Below are 22,121 nucleotides of genomic sequence, written 5' to 3' on the forward strand. Positions count from 1 at the left end.
TTCCTTTCCTGTGGACGTTGGGTTCGTTAGGCTCGCATTCAAACCACAGCCCCGTTCTTCCAAACCTGCAAACATCCACATCATTGCTGCACGTCTCCTTTTCAAATCAATTGGCCTCAAACTCTGGAATTGACCGCCCTTTACCTCCTTGCCCGACCCACACTGAAGTATAGAGACCAACAAGGGTGACCGACCAGGCGGAGATCGGAGGCAGACAGCGGGGACGCCGGCTGATTGCTGACTCAACATCTCCATGCCACCTCGGAGATCTAGAGTCTTCGCCGCGTTCGATCCCGCCAGAGTCACATCGCGAGTGCACAAGGGTTTTGCCCTTGAAGATGGCGACGGCGGCGACGGCGACGACGATGACAACTTCTGAGGTTTGACAGCAATCAGACGCATCAACGACATCTTTAAAATTCGATGAGCCCAATATAACTTGAGAGCAACCCGTCACTGGCTAAATCTCCTTGATGGTTTGACCGCTATCTCCAACAAATGACGGCGCACATGGACTCTCTTCGCTTGCCGACTTGCATCAAAGATCCGTCACTTGCGCAATCTTACAATCGATGGGTCCTTCTCCGTCTTCTTGCGTCAGAATCTGCCCTCGGGGGCACTGGGCAAGGACAAAGAAAAACCCACGTGCTCATCCTTATGCTGCCCGCTGCGCGACCTAACCTCTTCGTCCGCAGTCTGAGGGGCCAACACATCGTCAATCCGTCACCTCTGTCACCCTTTCGCCCTCCACTGCCTGACGCTATGCCGTTTGCATAGTAACACGACAGTAAAACTGCTCAACAGGCCGATGGGACCCCAACACAGAACACTACGATGCAAGCACACGAGAACGAGCTGGTCCAGCGTCTTGCGAATCGACTCGTGAGGTTTGGTGCCGGCTGCAACGCTGCAACGCTGCCTTTCCGACACTCCCTCCCAAAGAGACAGTTACGCCAACAACCCCAAAATGTGACGCCGATAGGATTCGAACCTAACTGACATAAGTACCTCCATTTGCTCCGCTCCCTCTTGCTCCATAGGCCGTTTGCTCCTCATTGCCCCTCGTTGCTAGTTCAACGATGGATACTGATACGGCGGCGACCAGTCTGAGACCAGTGCTGCGTTCGCAGAGCAGGTGTAAGGGTGTTGTCGGAATGTGCTTGGGTTGTCTGCCCCCGTCTGTTTGTCAACGTCAGCGGCCGAGTCCGATGTGCCTCCTTCATGCGGTGCTTCATTTAGGCATCGATGCGGCCCAAACGATGAGGCTGTCTCCTCCTTGACTGGGTGGCAGACTCTCTTGGAGGCTGGAGCCATGACCTGCATCTGCTTCAAGCTCCTTCTGAGTCCAATTCACATATGCCCGCCTGGATGGACAAGCATGGGCCCTTTGCACTCACCAGCCAGCCGGGCTCGGTCGCGGTCGCGGGTGTATTGACACTGCTGGCTATTCTTGCAACCTTTGCTTCCTTCAGTAGGCTCAAGTGCACGAAGCAGGCATAGCCATGCTTTCCTCAAGCGCCGCATCATTTCCGACCTGATGATCTCCCGTCTTCAGTACACTGGGAACACAGCATGGCTTTGAAGATGTGCGCTGGGTGGTCGGATGGAAGGGCAGAAAAACGATGCAAGGGTCGTCCCGTCTGACCTTTGACAGATCCGAATGTCTACCCGCGAACCCCACCATTACCGCGTGGACAGACGGGCAAAGCACCACCCACGTCAGACCCTGAGAATCCCCCTCTTGCCTGGAGTCGCCTAGAAACTCGGCACCGGTTTCGTATGCCCTCGGTATCAACCTCTCGAGGTCCGCTTGGCCTTGGCAGGCTGGACCACAATCAGACACACGGAGCATGGCACCATGATCCGGGCTCGGTTCTTGAGTGGCAGGGCCTGTCATGCATCAGAAGACGCGGGTGTTGCCTGCAGCTCTCCAGCAATACGGAGGCGGACGCTCCACCGTTCGTCCGACAGACGCCCTTGGGCTTCGAATCCAATCCCGCTTTCAACTAACCATGCAAATCTGACTTCAAGATAGTCAGTATGCGGCACGGCCGTCTTACCAGCGTCAATCCCGCGGCCGTCGATGTACGTATATCGTGGTGGTGGCCAGACCGGTCGCATCTGCAGGCGTCTCTGTCAGCGTTTCCGGCGTGCTGGTGCTTTCTCCCTTCTTGGCTATTTCCTTCCCCATCTACCTGCTCGCCTCGAACGGTATCGACCAGTGATCACCAGGTCAGCACACCACTTGACCGGGAAACCAATCGAATTGTCATGCTGTTGTCACTGATAGTTTGCTATCGTTGGTGCAACATCTCACGTCCTGTTGGGGGGCAGGCATCAATCACATTGTGGCTGATTCGCCGAGGGCCATACAGTCGGCCGGCACAGGGCGGGTAATGTACATGAATTCGCTCCTCTGCCCAAAAGCCACCCTATGCAAACTTTGCGCACCTGCACTCCCGATTTACAGCCAAAAAAGACTCCGCGTGGGAACGAATGCCGCGCAATCTACTTTCCTTTATGCAATTGGGTGTCCCTTGCAACCCTATTCTTACACAGCCGGCCCGCCCGCGGCTCGCTCTCGATGCCAACACCGTTCGAATAAATCAACATACCAAGTAACGCAGAAGAGAAAAAAAGGCAAGGGGGAAAAAATCCATCTAGAGTAGAGATGCGTTATTGTGAGGGAGATGTGTCAGCCTGCCGTGACGCTTTGTGCGGGTTCGTCTAATCGTCTGTGAAAAAACCGCCCCCTTTTCTCCTTCTTTGCTTTGTCGAGAACATACGCCCGGGACATCCGCTAGTCGGCTCCTCGCCTCGCCGCTGACTTGCCAATGACATGTCTCTGTCTCCCGCCGTTGCTACGGAGTCGTCGGCATGACGGGGAGACCGTCGTGGGGAAGACGGGACTAGAGAAGGGTTCGTGTAGGGTTGAGGAATGGGCGAGGGACGGCGAAAATCCCGAGGTGGCGCGGTGTGACCACGGCGGACAAGCAATCGATGCGTGACAACGCCATATCGTGCAACGGAGGGATCTAATCGTCGTCCTCGTCGTCGGAGTCGTCCTTCTTCTTCTTCTTGTCCTTCTTCTTCTTGTCGTCCTGCGCCTTCTTCCAGTCGCATGTCTTGCATTTGTTGGCGGCCTCCCGGTCGAGTTCGGGGAAGATGAGATCAAAGACGTCAGAGTACCAGGCAACAGGCTTGCCCTCGATACCCTCCTTGATGTTCTAATGGCGGGCAGATGTTAGCAAACAAACTCGTGAAAACATTTACGACGCGAAGGAAGACGACGTACCTCTGGGAGCTCGAGCCAGTCGGACATGCAGTCCTTGGGGAAGATGATCATCTTGCAGCCGGCGCGGCGGGCGGCGACGGTCTTCTCCCGCAGGCCGCCGATGCGAAGGACCTTGCCGGTAAGCGTGAGCTCGCCCGTCATGGCGACAGTGGGGTTGACGGGGGTGTCGAGGGCAAGCGAGAGGAGCGACGTAGCCATGGTGATACCGGCCGAGGGCCCGTCCTTGGACACTGCGCCGTCAGGCACGTGCAGGTGCAGCTTGGCCTTGTCGAAGAAGTGGTTGTCGGGGAAGTCCTTGACCATGAGCGACTTGGCGAACGAGTAGGCGATGGTCGACGACTCCTTCATGACGTTCTTGAGGTTGCCCGTGATCTCGAGGCTGGGCCGGCTGCTGGGCCGCAGGGGCGCCTGCAGGATCGACTCGACGTACATAGCGGCGCCGCCCATCTGGGTCCAGGCAAGACCCATGGCGACGCCGGCGGGGTTGACCTCGTAGAGGCGGTCTGAAGTGAAGACTGGCGGACCGACGTAGTCGACTAGGTTGTCCTTGCCGATGGTGACGTGGACCGTATCGGGTACGTTGAGGGCGACACGGGGCTTCTCTGTGGCAGCAGTCTCGGTCGACTGCTCACCCTTCTCGCGCGCCTTCTCCGTATTCTTCTCCGACTCCGCCAGCGCCTCCTTGCCGTCCTCCGTCAGAGCCTCCTTTTCGGGGAGCACCTCCTCGCCGAGGTCCTGCACGATCTTCAGCGCAGATTTTCTGTACACTTTCTCGATCTGCTTCTTGAGGTTGCGCACACCAGACTCGCGGGCGTACGACTTGATGAGCTCCTCGATAGCCTCCTCGCTGAGCTTGACGTCGGCGTTGGCGAGACCCGCGGCCTCCCTAGCGGCTGGGGCCAGGTACTTGTCGGCGATGGCCTTCTTCTCGTCCGCGACGTAGCCCGAGAGCTGAATCAGCTCCATGCGGTCGAGGAGGGGTCTCGGGATGGTGTCCGTCATGTTGGCGGTGCACACGAAAAGGACCTTGGATAGGTCGACGGGAACGTCCATGTAGTGGTCAAGGAAAGAGCTGTTCTGCTCGGGATCGAGCAATTCAAGCAGGGCAGACGAAGGGTCGCCCTGGTAGCCGCGACCAATCTTGTCGATCTCGTCGATGAGGATCAGGGGGTTTTCCGTCTGGCACTTCTTCAGGGCCTGAATGATGCGACCGGGCAGAGCACCGACGTATGTTCTTCGGTGGCCCTTGATCTCGGCCACGTCCGTCAGACCGCCGACGCTGAATCTGTAGTACTGGCGGTTGAGGGCGCGGGCAATGGACTTGCCAATCGACGTCTTTCCGACACCAGGGGGACCGACGAAGCAGATGATCTTGCCCTCGACGGTGCCACGCAGCTTTCCAACGGCAATGAACTCAAGGATGCGGTCCTTTACGTCTTTCAGCCCATAGTGGTCCTCATCCAGGACTGTCATGGCGTTCTTGATGCCAAAATTCTCGGCGCTGCGCTGGCCCCAGGGAATCTGCGTCAACCAGTCGAGGTAGTTCCGTGTGACGTTAAACTCGGACGCAGCAGGCTCGAGGTGCGCCAGCTTGTTGATCTCATCATCGAACACCTTGCGCACGGCTTCGGGCATTGCCAGCTTGTCTGCCTTTTCCTTGAATCTCTCAACTAGCTTGTCCTTGCCGTCCGACTCGAGGCCCAATTCGCGGCGGATGCCCTTCATCTGCTCCATCAACCAGTACTCGCGCTGCCGCTTAGTAATCTTACTCTCAACGTCCTTGGTGATCTTGGACTGGAGCTGGGCGTTCATGAGCTCCTTCTTCAGGACGATGAGGGCCTTTTGCATCCTCTCCTCGACGTTGAGACTCGACAGGACCTCTTGTAGTTCGCCCTGCTCACCCGAAGAGACGGCCGCGGCGAAATCTGCCAGCTTCGCCGGCTCGGAGGTGACGTTGCCGGTGGACTGGCTCATGGAGAACGTCGAGATTTGGTCGCGAAAGAGGCTGTTCATTGTGGCAACCTCCTTGAATACGTTGACAATCTCGTTCGTCACGGCGCGGATGACGGCGCTTTTCGGGTCGTAGGGCTCCTCGGTCAAGTTCTCGACGTTGACGAGACTGACTGGGTATCTCTTGAGGAACGCCGTGGGTTCGTACTTCTCCGCTGCATGCTCGGCCTTGGGGGCCACGGCGCTTTCTTCGAAGCTGGCGACGACGTCGCCCTTCTTCTCCTGCTGCCCATCCTCTTCGGTGGACTTCGGGGGTATCGGCTCGGGAATCGGCTCGACCTTGGCCTCGCTCGACTTTGCGTCCTCCTTTCCAGGAGGTAACAGGCTCGACAGGCGGATGCGGCGGTGAGGGTAAAGAATGGCCGTCAGGGCGCCCTGCTCGCCATGCATGGGGAACGCGCTCGTGATTTGCGCAAAGACACCAGTGTCGTAGACATCATCGACATTGCGGATAACGTCTTCGTCCTGATTCTCGTCCTTAAACAAAAAGGCACCGACGTAAGGTTGGCCTCTCTTGATCATCTCGGTGATGGCGGCGGCGACGTTCGGATCTTTGATGGTAATGGCCTTGTAGAAACCGGGGAACAAAGGTCGCTTCGCAATGGGAATGGCCAGGACCTGGGGGTAGACATCGGGCACGACGGGCTTCTGCAGGCTCTTATCAGAGGCTCTGCGCCCGCGTCTGCTGCCGCTGTCACCTTTGTCGTCACTGCCTCCTGACCCCGCCGATGAACCGCCGGCGGCACTGCCGGCCTTGCCATCCTGCACGGGTCCGGACCCTTCGCTCTTAGCGGATGAGTCGGAGGTCGAGCTCTTGGCCTCGGCCAGCTCCTTCTCTTCAAGCTCACGCTGGTTCTTTATGTTTGCCTTGTGTTCCTCTTCGGAAAGCGGCTCGACCTTGGGGTCGAAGAATGTGCTGTCGTCATCCTTGAACCATCGTGTTGACGTCGAGAACGGGGCGACTGCTCGCTGGCTACTGGGGCCGAGGTATAGGCGGTCGAAGGTCGAAGCGGAGGACCTCGGGGTGCTCGCGGCGGGTGCCCTGCTCCTCGAGACCGAGTAAGGGCGTCTGAGGTAGTTTGCTGGGTGGCCGAGGGTCAGGCGCCTCGGAAAGCTCGATCGCATCACCATGCTGCCAGCGATTGGGGGGGGGGGGGTCTGCGAGTCAAACGTCGAGGAAGCTCCGGCCGCGGCACGTGGTGGTGGTCGGTTAATGTAGGACCGGAAGGGCGTGTGCCGCTAAGTCTTGATTACGGGTGGGATTGGGTATCGACAAAAGAGACGAGCTGCAATGGGCAACTGGAAGGTGCAGATTGGGCTGTTTATGCAGAAGGGGAAGAAGCACTCCGAGTCCTAGGTCGCGATGCGCATCGCCTCCTGACGTCTTACAAATACAGAGCAGAGAAGGTGAGCAGAGTAACCTTTTAGCTACCTATTATGGAGCCGATCGGGGGAGGGCCACTAGGAAGAGTAAACGACATCACAAAAATCGAGCACTGACGTTTGCCGCTCTTGCCAGGCTGCAGGTTGGCAGTTGGCCAGTGGCCACTAAACGCGGGCGGTGGAGGCCGGCGGTGGCTATGGAACCTGGAAGAACATCGGCCCCGGTTGCCGGCGGGGGCACCTACAGAGGACTCCGCCGCCCACAGATGCGTGGCTGGCTGGCTGGCCAGCTAGCGGGCTGCTGCCGTGCCCACAGCTAGAAGCGCCTCGGGTTGGTGAAGGGGCATCGTTGACCGCGCCAGCTTTCGTTTTCCTTACACTGTATTATCTACCTGTGTCTCACACCGAATACAGTGAAACAACATCCTTCAGACAGTGCGCCACTGCGCTCAAGCCGCCCACTAAACCTCCGCCAACCAACCAAGTCCCAATCCAACTGCAAACTGCCTTACCTGCAACAGTGCCGTCCGGCTTCTCTGACTCGTTGCGGGGAAGGGGGAAACCAAACCAAACGCCCACTCCACATCTGGAGGAGCGATTGAAGGACAAGTTTGTCCTGCCATCCCGTCTAACACGGTCCGTTCGCACAGCTGGAGGAAGCCGAGGCCCTTTTCAGTCCCAGCCAACCGGTTTATAGTACTTGAAGAGGAACCTCATTTTCCCTTTCACTCATTCCCCTCATTCCTCCTTCCCACATTCCAAGATCTTCCTACCAGACTACATGCCGTTGCAAACGGTCGTCGAACCCAGAGTCTCGCATACCCATATTCGGCTATAACCTGCATCTTCACCTTGCTGGCGCTTCACCCTGTTGATCTTTCACGGACGAAACATCCAAAGGACTCTCTGTCTCTGTCCCCATTTCTCCGTCATCCGTTGACACCTTCCCTGCTACCGGAGACCCTTATCCACACTTTCTCTCGCTTACCGGCAGAACCTCAAAACGGCTTCCTGACCATCTCGACTTGGACCCTCCCAAGCTACCAACGCCTTGTCATCTTCCTCTCTCTGTCTCATTCCGGACATCTCGCATCCGCGCCCTCAACTCTCCCCCTTCGACATATACATACATAAACACACGCCCAGCGCGAGCCGTTATGCCTTCTTCCAGCCAAAAGTCAGATATTGCGTCCTCCCTCTCCAAACTCTCAATAGACAGCTCCAAGAAGACACTCGCCGCCAAAAACGTCAAGGAGCCGGTGGCAGACTCATGGGAAGATGAGGACGTAGACGATGGAGAAGAAGAAGACCGTGAGGCGGCAAAGCCCCAAACAGATGGCTCCAAGGCCCCGCCGCCGACCCCCATCTCCCCATCCTACAACACGGCAGACCGGTCCTTCTCTCCGTACGGGGCTGCTGACTCCTCTGCCCTTGGCGCTCCGCCGCCGGCAGACGGCGACCGCATCCGCCGACCGGAAAAGACGGACGCCGTGGCGCGGCGCATGATCGCCAGCGCCCTCGGCGTCAAGGTGCCCCGCATGACGGAGGAGCAGCGGGCATACGACCGGGCCGTCAAGGAGAAGGAGCGCAAGCGCCGGGACGAGGAGAAGGCCGCCGAGAAGCGGCGACTGGAGGAAGCCGAGAAGGCCAAAGCCGCCATCTGGGAGGACTAGGGGGCGGCGTGTCGACGTCATCTTTGGGGAGTTTGGTGACCTGCGCAACAACGTCGCCATTATATTTCCTGCCCTAATTCACTCATCACAGGCACGGGAGTGGGGAGAACGTCGCTGGCGGCAATTCTTTTTTACATTTTCTTTTTTGAAGCATCACCTCACATATATACCACGGTCTACGCACCGTTTAGGGACACGTGATTTCAATTGACCATATTCTCTTATCGTCTGGTTTGACCTAATCTGATCTGTGCCAACCCCTTTCTCGGAAAGCTGCAGTTAACCCAGGTCCAGAATGGAGAAAAAGAAGAAGAAAAGGGGGGAGGGGGATGTTGCCCAAATTTCTCGCCTCTCTCTCTCTCTCTCTGCCTCGTCCACGCGCGGGGACATTTTTATATCTGTAATTAAAGCTACAAGTAAGAAAACAAATCCAAAGGGTGAAAAGTGGTGGGAGACTGGAGGCGTCTGGGTCGGCATCCCCACCGCTGGCTTTCCTCTTTCTTTCACTTCAAGATGCAGCCCATACCCGCCAGACCCACAAACGCTTCGCTATGCTGTTATTTTGTGCCGTCGTATCGCGCTCCGTTTTGCCCTGTTGCTTCTGTCATGTTCCCCGTCAAGAGTGTTGTATTATTATCCACCAAAGCCACATTTTGTACTTTGGAGTCTCTCATGCCTTTCAGCGATCGCTGCCCCATGCCTTCGCCGCTTCGGCTGCCGCCTCCGCAGCTGCCGCCGTGGCCCTTGATTCCTTGGCATCAACGTCGTCATCGTCGTCACTCTCATGCTCTGGCCGCTGAGCCTTGGTGGTGTTGGCGGTCGTGGCGGTCGCTGACACAGTGGTGGCAATCGTTTCTCCCTGCTCTTTTTCATCGTCGGGGCTCACGGGCTTGATGGTGACGCTCTCCCCTCCGTCTAACCGGCCATCCTGTGCGCTTGGGGTAGTCGCCGTTGTTGGCGTTGTCGCGTCTGCCACCGCATCCGCCGCGGAATCCCCCTTGGATTGTGGCCGGCGGTCCCCCACGGGGCTCGCGGGCGTCTCCGACTCGGCGGTCTCTGCTGAAAAGACCGATTCCGTATATGAGCCTTGCGTCAGCGGCTGGAAATCATGCTTGTCGCTTTGGCGGTTCTGGCTGATGTCAACCCCCGCAGAAGATGTGGAGACCCGCGACCCGGACACCGATGCTGAGTCCTTTTCGCTGTTGCCGGCCCTACTAATGTCCGTCTTTGACTTTCCCCATCCGCGGCCCCAGCCGTATCCTCCGCCACTACTGGTCGCGGTCGGAGAACTGCTCCCACTGGCGGCGCCGCCCCCGCCTCCACCCCATCCGGCCTTGCGCTTCTCGCCAGCCCACGTCACCCACGAGCTGACGTACGAGGTGGCCTTGTTCCCGGGAGCCGGCGCATTGCCCGGCGTCTTTACCGTGTCCGCGGCTCCCCCCGACGTAGGTCCAGCAGCAGACCCGCCAGCCTTTTCGGCTTCAGCAGCAGCCGCCTCCGCCGCGATGCGCTGTTCCTCCGCCTTCTTCCTCTGCGCTTCGCGAAAAGCCTCCATATCGGCGTAGAATTTGTTGAACATGTTCGACGCTTTTTCTTTACCCACGGCAAAGTTCCGCCCGAGAACCTCCTTGCCTACGGCAAGGCGCTCGTCGAGATGCATATCCTGCACCTGTTGTGCGATACGGCGCTGGACGTCGTCAATGGTGAGGCCGCCGGCGCAGGGGTGCCGCGGCTCGACGACGTCGAAGAGGTGCGAGTCAGTGTTTGCGTTCCAGATGCGGTGGTTCTCGGTGCGGGACCACGATTCGACAAAGTCGCTGCTGTAGTCTAGGGACGGGTCGCCCTCGATGTGCGGAAGAAGGGCTCTGGGGTTGTTCGGATTCGCGAGGAGGTGGTTGTGATACTTGACGGAGGATACCAGGGAGAGGATATATTCTTCGAATTGAAGGCGGATGAACTCCTCGCTACCGACATAGCCCATAGTGTTGGGCCGTTGGGGGTTGGCGTCATCCCAGGTGTCGTTGACGACCTGTGTGATGTAGTCTATCCAGCGGCGGTCGGCGGCAGAGAGAGCAAGGGCACTTCTGAGGGAAGAAGACGTGACGTTGACGGTGTGTTCGTCAAGATTAATTAAAATATCGCTGTAGCGGTCCTTTTGTTGCAAGAGAAGCGAATTCGTGCTGCCGACGATGTACGACTTGGTGCCAAAGTCGGCCAGAATATCGAGCTGCTGGAGGGGGGTATAGGGCCCGAACAGACTGCCCTGTACACGTTGTCAGTGCCTCACATTTCTTTAACCGGTGAATTGCGGCGAACATACCTGGCCGAATATCTGGAGAGGAAGGCCCATGTAAGTGAGCAGGGAATTACGATCGCTAGTCCGCAGACTCGTAGGCCGCGCCAGCTTCTTCTCGTAGTTGTTCAGCTCCGGGTCAGCGCAGTCGATAAGATTACGAATAAGACCAGGTATTAAAGAGATTAGAGAAAACTGCATCATGCACAAACGTTCACATCTTGATCCGAAGAAGAGCATCTGCCCAGCATCGAATTAGCTCTTATCCGCCTCGCAGTTCGGGACAAGACTATGAATATTAGGCCGAACGAGCGTACCTTTGGTTGTAGGAGACAACATTTGAGTAGCACTAAGGTCTGCCACTTAAACTCATGGACCAGTTCGCGCAGGCTCATGCCGAGGTGTTGGTCGCGGCTCTCCTCGTCGGTGAGGAGCCCACGCTCCTTCTCCTCGGCGAGACTCTCCTGGAAGCGGCGGAGAATCTCCGTATCTGTAAACTCACGCTGGGCGAACCACGCCTGGGTGACAACGCTAAGGCGCTCGCGCATCATGCCAAAGTGCTGCGGCGTGTCGGCGATGACGACAACGGCCTTCTGGACCGTCGAGCGCGTGACGTCGGCAGGGCGATTCAGGAGCTGCGAGGCGTCGAGCTGTCGTGTGCACGATATGCCGAAGAGGGACGTCGCCGGCCCCGTGGCGGTCGCGGGGCGGAGGAGGGTGAAGTAGGAGAAGTCCTCGCTTGATCTAGTAGCAGTCTGTTAGCTCTTCATCGTATGGATCTCAGGGAGCATTGAGGCCATGTGACAAGCAAAGCCCCCGTGCTGCCTCAAGCTATCAAAGTGCTCGTCTCCACTCACAAATGCGCTCCATCGCTAAGCGCCATGAACGGTAACAAGCCCCAGTCATACTCGATCGCCGGATCGATACCCTCCGCCGCGCCGAACCACATTTCGACTTCAGGCCCGCGGGCATGATGAAAGTCAACAACCGTCACCAACGGTATAAAGCCGAGCCTGGCCGGTGTCGAGGGCACCGTCAGGGGTGTAGCGGCGCCGGACGTGGGCGTCGCAACCTCGGGAGTGTCCATATTTTCCTCCTCTTCTCCGCTGCCTCTATCTAGGGTCTGTTCCTTGTCACCCGCGATGCAACATGCGCCGAGGTCACCGGGTCTGCAGGTCTTCGTGGTCGGGAATCCTTCGCAAACAGTTCGATCGTCCTCTGGTTAATTCGTAGTATGTTCAGTGGTCTTGTGTCTTCTTCTTCTTCTTCTGGCTTCCTTGACGCAATGAGTCCCACTCCTACGACATTGCCATGTACTCCAGTGTTGGTGGTTCTTTTCTTGTTTCAACTGCCACTTTGGTTCCGTCGCACGTTCCGTCACAAGTTCGCCCGGCGTGGGTCGCTTGATGGAAACCTCGCAGACGTAGAGCTATGCCGCCTCGAGTTGAAGCGGGCAAGTTCGGTCTTCGAGAGAAATCTCCCCCCTCAAAAAAAAAGTTGAGGGAGGGGCTATAGTCTAATCTGACGTAGTATCGACTTCCCACCAACTGAGGGGGAAGGGGGGAAGGTGTGAGACAAAAGCCGCCGGTTGCAGATAGGTGTTCAAGAGGAATTGGCCGTTGGAAAAGTGCGGGCAAATGTGCCTTTGTCGGTGAGGTAAATAGCAAGCGTTTTGTCGGTCGTCCTCTTTCTTTCGTCCGTCTCAAGTCGGCAAGTCTCCCTTAGGGGTGGGCAGAAGCTCACAGGATGGAAATTGGTGACGGCTGGGATTGTCCCCTTGAAAGCGCGTGGGCGGGCACGCGAAAAATCAAAGAAAAAAAAGAAAAACAAAGGTGTGTGAAAGCGAGCTGGGAAAGTCAGTCGGGTCGCACCGCTGCTGGGCAAAGAGTCGAGTCTGGGTCGGTGATTCGTCCGTGGTCTTGGTGTTGTGTTGGCAAATTAGGGAATAAGACGTAGTAGTGGCTACTGTAATGATGAGCGGCGTGTCTCCTCGATACAACGTGTCGAATGGCAGTGGCGTCGAAGTTCTACAACAAGAGAACAACAATTGGCCGCCTCCTGGGGAAACACCTGGTGAAAAGGCAAACAGCGAAGAGGGGAAAGGATGGCAAGGGCGAAGAGGAGGGGGGAGAAGGGCCCTTCGAGCTCGGATGTTCGTGGTGGGTTCGTGGTAGGCTTTGTATTGGACCTGGATGCGCTGCTGCTGCTCCCCGGTGCTCAAATGAGCTGGGCTCGGCGAGGGGTGGGTTGCAGATGAGTTGTCGAATTAGTGCCAATGCACTATCGCAAAAACGAGTAAAAAAGAATGGGTTGACCAACGTCTCGATGCGACTACACCTACTTTGCAATTTCTTCTTCGGCTTTCATGCGCCCATCACACTTATGTCGTTCCCATGCAGACCCTTGGAAGCAGCAAATGCTAGGGACACGCGCAATGAACGACTCGTCTCGTCCCGTCCCACATAGAGGGCGACAGGTTCAGGGATTCGAGTCTCCGACGTTCGAGAACATGAATGAAAAGATGGGTGAAAAATCTAATGCTGCATCGAACGAACCCCATAAACCCAGTGCGGTCCCAAATTGAGTCGAAACCGCAATCTCATGGCACTCACACATGGGCGTACAAAAGCACGCTTGCCTGCACCGCAATGCACCTCTTAGGCAAGACCGGAAATCACGTGCGGTGAGACCAGCTCAATGTCGTCCCTTGTGACGATGAGCAAAGTCCCGGCCAGGGAGAAGGGGGGAAGGCTGATCCGGAGATCGTCAAGTGTCTGTATCTTACTGCCGGTCTACAAACCCAGCCGCCGCCCCCGGCATGGTTACTATTTAGGTTGCAGACTGGTAATGATGCTCTGTGTCCAGGACAATAGATTCGTCGCCTGAGTAAACACAACTTCCTACCGCCCAAAAAGAACTGAAGAAGAAAAGGGGGGAAACCCACCACATCTGCGAATCAGCCCGGCGCTAAACCAACCAGCACCCTCAACGCCTGTGTGTGATGCGATGCCAGCGTCCGTCAGAGAAGAAGAGACACGTCAAGCCATGCACGACAGGCAAGGGCACCGACCACCTCCGGCCATCGCCGACGAATTAAAAAATAAAGGAGATAATATATAGAAAGTCTCATCGTCGTCCAGCTCCGGCTCCTCAGCGTCACACCCCTGATCCGACCCCATGGTCGCAAATCCTCTTTCCCTCCCTCTCTCTGTCTCTCTCTGCGCGTCTGAACAAACCAAACCCGTGTAATGTGACCCGGCATGTCCATGTCAGCAGCCCGGCAACGAACACAAACGAGCCCTTCCCCAAATTCCCGTCACCGGAATGAACTCTTGCCGTCTCCCCGGTGAGGGCAAACACAAGCTCACACAGACACATGTACAAATATCAAGCTGGAGGGACAGGCATATCACGCCAAGCTCGCCCTCGTTCTCGCCCCAGGCTCACATCACCTCGCCCGAACTTCAAAGGACCGCCAGCGTGTACTGCATTGCATGAGATTGAGAATCATCACCTCCCCCACCCCCTTCAGGCCATATCCCGTCCCGTGCCCGTTCTCTGTTATCCTCTCCTCATCTCATCCACTACACCACCGCACCTATACCTCATCGCAATGCAGCTCTCGTCATTTCTCCTCGGTCAATTGTATTTGCTGTTTTCTAAATCCTCTGTTGCGTCATTGCTGGCGAGTCCAAACCCCAGCGTCTTTGGAACCCTCCTATGGCAATCCAGGTTTGACTGGGTGTGTTCAACATGTTCTTCATCAAGTATGCACGTAGACTATCCGTGGCCACATAGACATAGTTGAGGCAGTGTGCGAGGCCACCTGTGACCAAATACCACCTGGCTACCGACGATCGGCAACGGCTCTCTCGTCTTCATCCTCCAAAGCAGATTGCCAAGTCGCCAAGATCGTCAACTCTTCTATGCTGAGTGGGCGTTGTGTTTTCACGGGTTTCTATTCCTGGTCTGTTTTTTTATCCTTTGTTTATTTACTCGCTCTTCTCTGGTGCCGTGTCTTCCACCAATATTCCAGAACCGATGCTCTCCTCTCGATGTCATGAGTTTGTAGCAAAGGCGCACAACCTCAGGCAACCCTTTTACGTAGTCGTACCTGGTGTGCAGTTCCTCAAGAAAGGGGGCCTTGACGTCCACTCTCGGCTCCGTCACCACCCTTATGGCATGAGCTTGAAGCCAGATCCAACATAACCGAAGACCCAGAGAACCAGAGAAAAGAAGAAAGATTTGTTGAAGCAGAATGCCAAAAAGAAAAAGTGAATAACACCCCCGATATGCATGCCATTCCTTTATATCGCGTATACTGTTGGCCCTTTGCATAGTCAACGTTACAATAACCGATCCTGTCTTCCGAACACCATGTCAAGGGTCAATGTACTGGAGACACGTCCCGTCTGGTTTTGCGTGGTATCATAGCCTCCCCTCCTCCTATTTATCCTCGCTACGCCCCTAGCTCCTCTGTCTATTGTCCGTTGAACTGTTCTTCCATTTGTTGTGCTGACGCGTCAACGTTGTGGTAGTCGAGTATCTCCGAGTACCTGCAGACAAAATTGATTAGCACCAGGTTCAAAAAGATGTCTGTGGACGTTGACATACATCATGATCTTCCATGTGTCCACGGGCAGGTCAGCGTCATTGAAACTCCAATCGAACTTCTCCTCGGCGACGGGCTCGTCGGTGGGATCGTGGTAAGGGGCAAGGTAGTCGTGGGACAGAGCCTCAGTGGCCGTTATCCGCTTCTTGGGGTCAAAGACCAGCATCCTCTCCAGAAGATCGATAGCGGATGGATCGGCATTCTTGAACTTGTTCTTCAAAGGCTGTCTTTCGCGCTTTGGCAGCGACTTGACGAATCGGAGGGTCTGATCGATGGTCAGCAACAGATTCACGTGTCCCTCCTCATGGTATTCGGGAACTCACGTTTTCGCTAGCAATGCCGTTAATGACATCGTCGGGGGGAGTGCCCAGCAACTCCGTGATGATGGAGAACTGATTGACATGGTCCTTGCCCGGGAACAAGGGCTTGCCCTCGAGCATCTCGGCGAAGATGCAGCCCGCACTCCAGATGTCGACCTCGACATCGTACTTTTGCCACGTGAGCATGATCTCGGGGGCACGGTAGTATCTCGTCGAAACGTAACCGGTCATCTGGGGGTCCTGGATACGGGCAAGGCCGAAGTCGCAAATCTTCAAATCGCAGTTCTCGTTGACGAGGATGTTGCTAGGCTTCAAGTCACGGTGGACGACGCCGGCTGAGTGGACGTATTTCAGACCACGCTGCGATAGTATTAATTGACTGTTCGGAGCGGACCCCGGGGAGATGGGGGGATACATACCATGATCTGGTAGAGGAAGTACTGAATGAACTGCTTCTCGAGAGGCCTGGAGGTAAGCAGCCTGTGCAGATCGGTGCCGAGAAGTTCCGTGACGAAATAGATATCCTCGAGAGGGGAGATGAAGATATCACTGAGGGAGATGACCTGTGATGGGCGTCAGCGCGTCGTCCAACCAACAGACAAGGAGACAGATGGCGGCGATTCAACATACGTTCTCGTGTCTCAGGTGCTTGAGCAGCTTGAGCTCGCGGTATGTCCGCTTGGCGAGGACGGGGGTGCTGAAGGGTTTCATGATTTTCTTGACGGCGACATTCTGGTTTGTGAGCTGGTCACGGGCGGAGCTGACGGCGGCAAGTCGAGTTAGCAAACGGATAGACAGATTTGCTCGCGAAGAAAAGCCGTCGCGAGGGGTCCTCTCTTATAGACTAACCAAACGAGACCGAAGGCGCCCATGCCGACGGGTTGCAAGTCCGAGTACCTCGAGGTGATCTCGAAGGTCGTGCCGAAAATTTGTGCTCTAATAAATTCGGCCATTTTGTGAGGTGGTCGATCTGCCTGATCGAGAAGGATGGGGGTTTCTGAGAGATCGAAGGGTTGAGGCACGCCGATCGATCAAGTAGGACAATGGAAATTGATCGTCTAGCGTGGGGGAAGAGTTAAGAGGATTGAGGGGTGAAGAATGCTCTTTACTGTGCTAGATTGTCGCGGAGGAGGAGAGCCGGAAAACTGGGCGGGCTGAGGGAATTCGAGAAGAGGCTTTGTGAGGTGCGATGGGCAGCTGTCCAGTGTCTAGACGTGGATGGCCTGGGATTGATGGGTAGGTAGATGGATGGATGGCGGGAGTCGGCTGGATTTGAAAGAGATGTAGCGACGGCGGGGGAGCGAGCTCAAGGATTTGTTTCGCTGGAGGGGTGGCTGTTCGGCGGGGGCGTCCTGGGAGTGGACGTGGACGAGAGGGTGGGGATGGGGGGAGGTCGGGTCCGCGGTCGTGGCAGTGGTGGGTGCAAGAGCGCGGCGGGGTAAACGAAAGTGGCAACGAGTGAGAGCGCACGTCTGCCTCGATCTGTAGTGGTGGTGCTGATGGCGGTTCTGGGCTTTCTGGGATTCCGGAGCAACCTGAGCAATGTGGCAACGGCATTAGCGAGCCTCTTCTAGCAGGGAAGCGAGCAGTAAAGAGACAGCTGTGAGAGGCAGCTAGTGGGGGGATAGCAATGGCGGAACAACAATCTGGTTTTTTTCTTCTCCTCTTTCCGCCCTTTTCCCCCGGTCCCGTATGCCTCTTCTGGTGACGTTTGTGTTTTACCCATACCGTTTTTAACCCATTCTGCATAGTAGTCTTTTGCGCCGCCAAGGGTACCCCCAATTCACAATTGACCATGTCGCAGGGAGGCATAACCAGATGGGGCTCGTAGGAAGAAGAGTGGTGAGAGGGGGGCAAGGGTAGGTGAGGGCCAATAGAGTGCAAGTATGGTGCAACAACCAGTGAAATGCTTACCAGCAGAGTTTCCAAACAGTCAGCGTCTGGATGTAGAGTATCTCGACGATGCTCTTTTTCTTTCTAACCTTTCCGAGGAATTTTACTTCCTTTCCGTTCCCCTTCCTAAAGTCGAGGGGTATCCTCGTCCTTGTGTATCCCGGGCTGAAGTCCGCGGTGAAGGGTGGGCGCAGTGGCGGGCGCACGTGGGGAGTGTAGGCAACAAACGGCGATCAGTCGTCCTCGTCCTCTATTCTTGTTCGCTGTCACAGTGTGAAGCTGGGCATAGAGAGGTGGAGATCTGCACAACTGCACTGATCGATTGGCTTGCAGGGAGGCGAGTAGAGTTGGGACAGAGACGAGGTGCGCGGTCGAGGTTATTTTCTGTTCTCTGCGATTCGTTCGGACTAGGGTGGGAGGCTGTTATGCGACTTGTTGCGGCTCGGGCTCCTTGAAATGCGACGCAGGGATTTTCTCACGCCTCGCAGAGTGAAGGGCACAGATGAGTCTGGAGAGGGTGAGTTGACTGGAGAAGATGCTGAGTGGATGTGAGATGGCAAAAAAACGGGCGATAAGTAGGACAGAAGAGAAGCAGTTGACCTTCAAGCTTGGAGGGGGAAAGTACTTTTTATTTGCTCCCGGAGAGGGCTGCGCCTACAACCTAGGCTGAGCCGGAGGAGGGATGGCAAAGAGGGGAGAGGGGTGTATCCAGGCAAAGAAGACATGGAAAGAGACCAGATAGAGAGGGACAATTGCGAGAGACCGGGGAGGAGGAGGAGGAACTTGCTCTGGATGAGAGTGCCCCGCTCCCGGCTTGTGCAGGACCGACCCGGGGGCTGCTGTGTGAGGTGCTTGAGTGCTGGTGGCCAAGGGGTGTGTCTGTCTTCCCTGGCGCGAACGGTGGCCTGTCCGAGACGGGCACAAGATGTGAAAGGGTACGGTTACAGTACGGTACGGTTACAACCAGGCAGGCAAACTACAGCGGCTCTCATTGGCCAGGGCGACGAAGTAAACAGGAAGTGTTGAATCGTGAGAGGTGCTGTTGTGACTGCCCAAAGCTGATTGATATGCGATGAGACGGAAAGCAACCGTGAAGCAGAATGTCAACCGTGGCCGGGGCGGATTGGGGTTGAGAGAAAACGTACAAGTCCCCGATCCGATGTTTATTCAGTCAATCTCAATAAAAACAAAGTATTGTGGAAAAAGGAAATTTGAGGCTGGGTTACAACACAGCGAGATAGGTATCGCAAGTGACCGACCGAGAGACAGTCATACCTGTCATGGAGAGGGCAATTGGAAAGGGCACTTGGAATGGTCTGAGCACCGCGGCACATCTCAGTCCAGCTCACCACGGGCCGCGGCTGGGGAATCAGGCCTCTTCACGTTGTACGATGCACAGTGAAGCGCATGCCAACCTAGCTCGACTTTGGCATCGGGCGCCGCCAGCGCCGACTTGCACTTTAATAACTGCCTACCTACCAGGGAGTACGACATAGCTAGGTGCCCAGAGCGCGGTGGATTAAACAGTTCGGCGCTTGTCTTGTCTTGTCGTTGAGACACAACATCAAGATGACGGTACAAAAAGAGAACAAACAAAAAGCAGGGAACTCCACGGCAAAACATGGGGTTTTGCATCTTCTGGATATCAGGAGCATCGGACATTGGATCGAAATCGACGATGACGGGCTTGTCATCGTGGACAGCACACACAGGTAGTCAGTTCCCAGAAGCAGATCCTGACTCTTTCCCCCCATTCTTAGCCAATCACACAAGCTCGTTTTTTTATCTTCATTTCATGTCCCTGCCTGTGGTGATGCACTGGGTACCAAACCGCCATCCGTCGTCTTCGTCGTTGTGGTGTCGTCGACGACGCCCAGGTGTTCTTTCGAGAATACCATGTTTTGCTCGAGGTGCATCCCTCCCCCCCGGTTATCCCGTTTTCCGTTTTGCAATTCCCAACGGAACCCCTGTTCCGTGCCTGACCATCCCATCCTTCCTGGCTCCTGCCCAGCGTGCCAGTCTCCAGAAGCCTCACCTCACCCACCCCACGAGACGAGACGGTGAGCTTTTTTGGAGTTTTGGCATTTTACGGGTCGGCTACTCGCACCCCCCTCCCCCGTTCCGGCTTCAGGGCTGTTACCTTGCACCACCACCGGCGATCAACAACTTTCTGTCATTCTCAGAGCTCCAACTTAACTCTGACTCTGTCGCAGTGCACAGTTATTCGCAACCTCAAGTGAGCGGTGCACACTAAAAACCACCCTACTCATTGACATGGTAGATCCATCCAAATCTACCATCCGGTGATGCGGCATTCCCGCTCGTGCTCGTGCGTCGTGCATGTCGTCTATAACCAACCAAGCAGAACCGTCCCTAAGGATCATCCACCGTCCCAATTACCTCCTGTCTCTGACCGTATTTTGGTCGGGAGATGAGAACTACCTAGGCGTCTCGCTGTCATTTGGTCGTGCCCAGATACATACCCCGCCTCCTCCTCCAATTCCAGGTACTCTGCAACATGGGGGCCGGATGCAAAGGAAGGAAGCAAAAAACTCCCACGAGACAGATAGCGACCTCTGACGTCATCATGAGATCGCATCGAGATGTGAGGGGGCACACTTAGGAATTCTCCTGTGTCGTGTCCTGCACTAAGGGGGAAAGTGGAGGGGGTGTGCGTGTGTCCCGTCCCGCTACGTTAGCCGCTCCTGCTGACTGGCTCCGGCTGGACTATGGTCGGTTTAGCGTGCAATAAGGTGCTAGCGGCTCACCGTCCGAGCTGCTCGATCCACTGGCGCCCCGAAACAGGATAGGAAAATCAATCCTTCGACACTAACATTTTCACCGTACCCCTCCTGCGGGCCCCGGCAGCAAAATGACCTGCACTACAATAATGTGCTTCGATCGGTGGTCCAGACCTCTCCCAACCGAACATCGATGTCATGGATGAGGATCGAGACCTGGGAAAACGGTCCCCCCAAGTGCCCAAAATTTCCGTCACGGGACACTCCATCAAGCACCACAACAGCCGCACGTTCTAGACTGGCCTGAATGTGCCCAAATCCAGCGTATTGTCTACTGTAGCTAGGCATATGTCCGCAAAGCGGCGGGGGGGTCCGAACGGGTCCCGTTAGAGGCAAAAGGGAAAACTGGTCCCTGATGAATTCCTTACTGTCTTTGCAATGCTGAGATGGGAGTTGCCCAGCTGACCCAACCCAATCTTTCCAGGGCCGCTTCTAGTTCCAACTGAGGGACAGTCTTCGCCCCATTCGATTCATTGTGTTGTCTATCCTGTAGCGCTCGATCCAACAACGGTAGGTGAGGATTGTCGTCGCCAACAAGGGGAACCACTTAACAATTTGTTTTTTGTTTTGCTGTCCGATAAGGCAACGATTACAACAAGTCACGTGTTTCTCTGTCCACTTCGCCCGGTTGAATTTGCCATTGGCGCTGCGACTGCTCTTTCAAGAAAACAAAATAAAAACTCTGCCATGACACAGTGCCAGGATGCCGGTAAACAACAACAAAAGATGAAAGAGGGCGAAAGGATGATTCCTCATCCCATCCCTGAAGTGGCCCATCCACAAAGTAGGGGGAAAAGTCGAGGTGTGTTGGCGTGGGGGGACGCGCGAGAGCCAAACCAGACTCCCTTAACGATTACCTCTGACGCCCGTCATGGAGGGGTAATAACCACGACAGGAGAGGCTTAATACCGGGCTTGCTCCTGCGCAAGTCAAGGTATCCAGGAGGGGTGACGTGCGCAAACCACCTTTTTGCTTGTCTTGCGCCCTGGAATCCCGCTGCAATGGATCTTGAAGCTGTGTTGGTTGGACCCTTCCTGCCGGCGGACGGGGATCCAGGGATCAACCCGTGCGTGATCGTTTTGTCGATGCTGATCCTGAACTATTTTGTTCACAAGAAACGAGCCAGAAAAAGGAAAGAGATGGACGACGAGTGATGGGAACGACCAATGCACACACTCACACGTACCGTTTCAGAGGACCCTTTAACCCGTTCTCTTTCTCTCTAGACCCTGAATCCCTCTATTGTGTACCGGAAGATCATTCTAATCCGTCGACATTTGATTACGTTGCATCCTAGGTGTAGTAGATTCGCCCACCACCTCATCGCGCGAGGGGAGAGCCGGCGCGACGGCCGCCCTGCGCCGCAGCTGCTTAATCAGTCCCGGCATTCCATGTAGCGCGCCAAAAAGAAGTCATGCCTAACCAGATATTCACATGAGTTCAAATCCCAATCACGACTGACTCTTTCCAACCCCCCAATCCAGATAAACCTTGAGGCACGAATCAGTAGTTCCCTTCCACTTCCCCACGGCTCCGTCAAAAACGTATCTTTTCGGCGTTTAGGCTCTACACGTGTGCGATGTACCCGACCAAGCCAACCAACCACCTCGTTGCTGGCCAGAGTGGGCTCGTACACGTTCAGGACCCAACAGAGGAACCCGCCCGTTCCTGTCGTTCCTCTGATGTCATACTGCATCCTCTCTCTCTGCCACTCTGCCCGGCAAGGCTGGGGGGGTAAGGAATGAACGGTAAGCTTTTATTTGACTTCAGTCCCTTGGCTTTCTCTCTTGCAGCAGGGAAGGGAAAGATTCAGGTTCCAAAAGCAGGGTCTCGAAGCAGTG

General features: G+C 55.8%; 4 protein-coding genes across 4 annotated transcripts; 1 reads left to right on the forward strand and 3 right to left on the reverse strand.

Annotated features, from left to right (window-relative positions):
- Window positions 1–3,035: 3,035 nt before the first annotated feature.
- CH63R_04603 (Lon protease-like protein) lies at window positions 3,036–6,436 on the reverse strand (the record flags this gene model as incomplete). The annotated part of the gene is made up of 2 exons (XM_018299578.1): window positions 3,036–3,227; window positions 3,296–6,436. The coding sequence occupies 2 exons, from the start codon at window positions 6,434–6,436 to the stop codon at window positions 3,036–3,038; spliced, it is 3,333 nt and encodes a 1,110-aa protein (XP_018160824.1).
- Window positions 6,437–7,845: 1,409 nt separating this feature from the next.
- CH63R_04604 (uncharacterized protein) lies at window positions 7,846–8,361 on the forward strand (the record flags this gene model as incomplete). Its single annotated transcript, XM_018299579.1, has 1 exon — window positions 7,846–8,361. One exon carries the CDS (start codon window positions 7,846–7,848, stop codon window positions 8,359–8,361), a length of 516 nt encoding a protein of 171 aa, XP_018160825.1.
- Window positions 8,362–9,040: 679 nt separating this feature from the next.
- On the reverse strand, window positions 9,041–11,741 carry CH63R_04605 (Transporter Avl9; the record flags this gene model as incomplete). Its single annotated transcript, XM_018299580.1, has 4 exons — window positions 9,041–10,624; window positions 10,682–10,894; window positions 10,972–11,398; window positions 11,512–11,741. The coding sequence occupies 4 exons, from the start codon at window positions 11,739–11,741 to the stop codon at window positions 9,041–9,043; spliced, it is 2,454 nt and encodes an 817-aa protein (XP_018160826.1).
- Window positions 11,742–15,134: 3,393 nt separating this feature from the next.
- On the reverse strand, window positions 15,135–16,539 carry CH63R_04606 (Mitogen-activated protein kinase; the record flags this gene model as incomplete). The annotated part of the gene is made up of 6 exons (XM_018299581.1): window positions 15,135–15,210; window positions 15,269–15,531; window positions 15,590–15,946; window positions 16,006–16,149; window positions 16,217–16,346; window positions 16,436–16,539. 6 exons carry the CDS (start codon window positions 16,537–16,539, stop codon window positions 15,135–15,137), a joined length of 1,074 nt encoding a protein of 357 aa, XP_018160827.1.
- Between the last annotated feature and the right edge of the window lie 5,582 nt (window positions 16,540–22,121).

The sequence above is a fragment of the Colletotrichum higginsianum genome, chromosome 3 (genome assembly GCF_001672515.1).
Source record: "Colletotrichum higginsianum IMI 349063 chromosome 3, whole genome shotgun sequence".
NCBI classification, from domain to species: Eukaryota; Fungi; Ascomycota; class Sordariomycetes; order Glomerellales; family Glomerellaceae; genus Colletotrichum; species Colletotrichum higginsianum.